The 3,192-nt window shown below is 40.5% G+C and overlaps 1 protein-coding gene across 1 annotated transcript in view; it reads left to right on the top strand.

Annotated features, from left to right (window-relative positions):
- LOC106530877 (plastin-3) overlaps positions 1–3,192 on the top strand; it is a gene marked incomplete in the record, with an annotated part of 34,757 nt that overhangs the window by 13,442 nt on the left and 18,123 nt on the right. Inside the window, 4 exon segments of the mRNA XM_014026587.1 lie at positions 323–452; positions 2,391–2,523; positions 2,606–2,687; positions 2,763–2,928. Of these exon segments, the coding sequence (XP_013882041.1) occupies positions 323–452; positions 2,391–2,523; positions 2,606–2,687; positions 2,763–2,928 (511 nt within the window).

The raw sequence follows: 3,192 nt of genomic DNA, 5'->3' as shown, positions 1-3,192 counted from the left end.
ATACAATAGGGTTCCATGCTCCGATGGAGACATGGAAACGCTGCTGCTTTGCAGCTGCGTTACCCTGCTTGCTCGGGCTTGGACCCCTAAAAACAACAGGCTTTCCAACAATGTAACATTTATTACCAGGAAGTATTTTACAAAAAATCAAACACAAACAATCATCCCTAAGTGATGAAAATGAGACATCAGGAGCTTGATAAATGTTAGTGGTTGGATCCTAAATTTAAAAMAGTGATTCCCAACCAGGGGTACACAAGTCTGAAACGTCTGGGAACCACTGCTGTAATCTAATGCATGTTGGCGTTTTATGACTGTTCAGATCTTTCAGGAGCTGAAGGACGACCGGATGGCTCAGGGTTTCAGGAAGGCTCTCAACAAGAAAGAAGGCATTGTAGCCATCGGAGGCACCAGTGAGCTGTCCAGTGAGGGAACCCAACACTCAATCTCTGGTTAGTGAAGCTCAATCCAGAAGAGCTGCACTCAGGATGGGCTCTCCAAAGTGTCTCGAAACATTCGCTGCTGCTGCTGGGAGTTTCCTGTCGAGTCAGAGAGGCCATCAGTTCTGCTTGAACTTTGAGCAGAATCACAAAATGAGCTGAACAGATTCCTCTTAAACCAGTTTGTGAAAACACAAAAACTGTAGTCTAGATTAAAGGCAGAGGTGTGGCTTTTCCCTTCAGCTTCACTGGAGGTTTTATTTCCTGAGCTCACCCTGTGACACCCTGGTCCAGATCCCCAACTGCTGCTGTCAGGCCCCGCCTCCCTCCAACACATGACAGCGGTGGTGCTGTATTTTGGCCATGGGGCCCTGCAGGACCAGGATCTGACACCCCTGCCTTAGATGATCGAGTGTTCACCTGCACTCTATGAATTATTAGCCTGCATTGTGTTTATTTATTTTTTCATTTCCTGCAGTGGATGTGTGAGTCTGACTCAGTGCAGGTGCAGGGACACAGGTGCCACTCACAGAGGAAGAGGTGGGGTACACCTGGACAGGTGTACAGCCCATCACAGGGACACATGGCTCAGCCTGGGTTCAGTGTGTTTGCATTACCCTTCTGGTCCAGTTTCACTCTGATTTCTGGAAACCCGAGACCTGCGGGTCTCTCTGGGCCTGCCTCTTCTGCCCGATGATGTCATCTACTGCTGCTCAGTGATTGGTTCACTGTCTGGAGGTGGAGGGAGGTTACATYGCACACCTGACGTGAATTGTTTGCAGCGACGTTTCTTCCACTCGAGTTTAACTGCACAGCAACAGTAGCATTAGCTAATGTTAGCTAAAGTTAGCTTACACTAGCTAATGTTAGCTAATGTAAAAAAAACTTTTTACGTTATTTACATCATATTTTACGTCCTGAGACGGAAAAAAAAACTTTTTTACATCCTGAAAGGTAAATTTTTTAAATGTAAATTACATCATATTTTACGTCCTGAGATGTAAAAATTTTTTTTGAGATATAAAAACATTTTTTTTACGTAAATTACATCATATTTTGCATCCTGAGATGTAAAAATAACGTTCAGTTCACATCCTGAAATGTAAAAATATTTTTTACGTAAATTACATCATATTTTACGTCCTGAGATGTAAAAATTTTTTTTGAGATATAAAAACATTTTTTTTACGTAAATTACATCATATTTTGCATCCTGAGATGTAAAAAAACTTTTTTTTCACATCCTGAAAAGGAAATTTTTTTAAATGTAAATTACATCATATTTTACGTCCTGAGATGTAAAAAACCTTTTTTTTACATCCTGAGACGTTTTTACATCTCAGGACGTTAAAAAATATTACATCCTGTGAAGTAAAAAAAATTTTTTACGTCTCAGGTCGTAAAATATGATGCAATTTACGTAGTTTTTCTTTTTTTACATCACAGGATGTAAAAAAAGTTTAAGTCCTGAGATGTAAAAAATGTTAGTTAACGTTAGCTAATGTTAGCTAAAATTATCTTATGTTTTCTGTTGTCTTGCCCTGTCGTCTAAAGCATCACGCTGCTGGTACAGCCTTCAGTACTTTTCCTTCCCGGTTGGTGTAGTCCATTATTGTGTCACAAATAAAACAAAATAGGATTAGAGTGTTTTTATAATGATCATCAGGCTTCACTCTGCTCAGTCAAACAGAATCAGGGTAAAATGAGCCCAGGTTGACTGCAGCGGAACAACAAACGCCTGTAGAGACAAACRAGACAACCGGTCACACTTTCACCAACACCTAGGGTAGGTTAGAGTTACTAGTTAACCTACAGTAATCATAAATTTGGGGGCAGATGGGCCAATTATCTCATAATCATCACTAGTTAATCTGTACCAGTGGCAGATACTGGCTTGAAGGAGGTGTTTCATCATTTTTTGTGACACACCATCACTTGACTCTATTCCAGAGCAGGAACGCTTTGCTTTTGCCAACTACATCAACAAGGCTTTGGAGAAGGATCCAGACTGTAGACATGTTCTGCCCATCAACCCCGACACTGGAGCTCTGTTTAAAGCCCTGGCAGACGGCGTCGTGCTGTGGTAAACCTCCAGACACAGCTTGTTTTGTCTTCAGCTGCATCAGTTCAGACAAACATGGTGTTTTTCTCCTCACTCGATGCAGTAAACTGATCAACCTGTCTGTTCCCGACACCATCGATGAGAGAACCATCAATAAGAAAAAGCTCACTGCTTTCACCACACAGGTCAGACTCACACACAGGAAGTGTCACATCTGAAAAGGGATTTGTTGATATCTTATAAATGTTGTGTATCAACAGGAGAATCTGAACTTGGCTTTGAATTCAGCTTCAGCCATCGGGTGCCAGGTGGTTAACATCGGGGCCCAGGACCTGAAGGAGGGCAAACCTCACCTGGTTCTGGGCCTGCTCTGGCAGATCATCAAGATCGGACTGTTTGCTGACATAAAGTTGAGCCGCAACGAAGGTACTGAACGCAAAAAAGACTTTTATCATCAGAGGAAGTGTAAAGATCTGTTTGTCTTTTAGGTTCTTTTTCTTTTTTTATTGTAAATATAATCCTGTTGGAGCCCATCACTGAAAAAAAAAGATTTTTGGGTGTAGTAACATGTATTTAATTATTCTTTTAAATTTTACAAAAAAATAAAAAAACTATTAGAATTTACTAAATAAACAATACACATTATTTAATAAATCAATATTACTGTACAAAAATAGTAAAAGCTAATAT

Source organism: Austrofundulus limnaeus, unplaced genomic scaffold, assembly GCF_001266775.1.
Source record: "Austrofundulus limnaeus strain Quisiro unplaced genomic scaffold, Austrofundulus_limnaeus-1.0 Scaffold570, whole genome shotgun sequence".
Taxonomy (NCBI): domain Eukaryota; kingdom Metazoa; phylum Chordata; class Actinopteri; order Cyprinodontiformes; family Rivulidae; genus Austrofundulus; species Austrofundulus limnaeus.
Note: the sequence above shows the minus strand (reverse complement) of the source record. Positions and strands in the feature narration are given on the sequence as shown.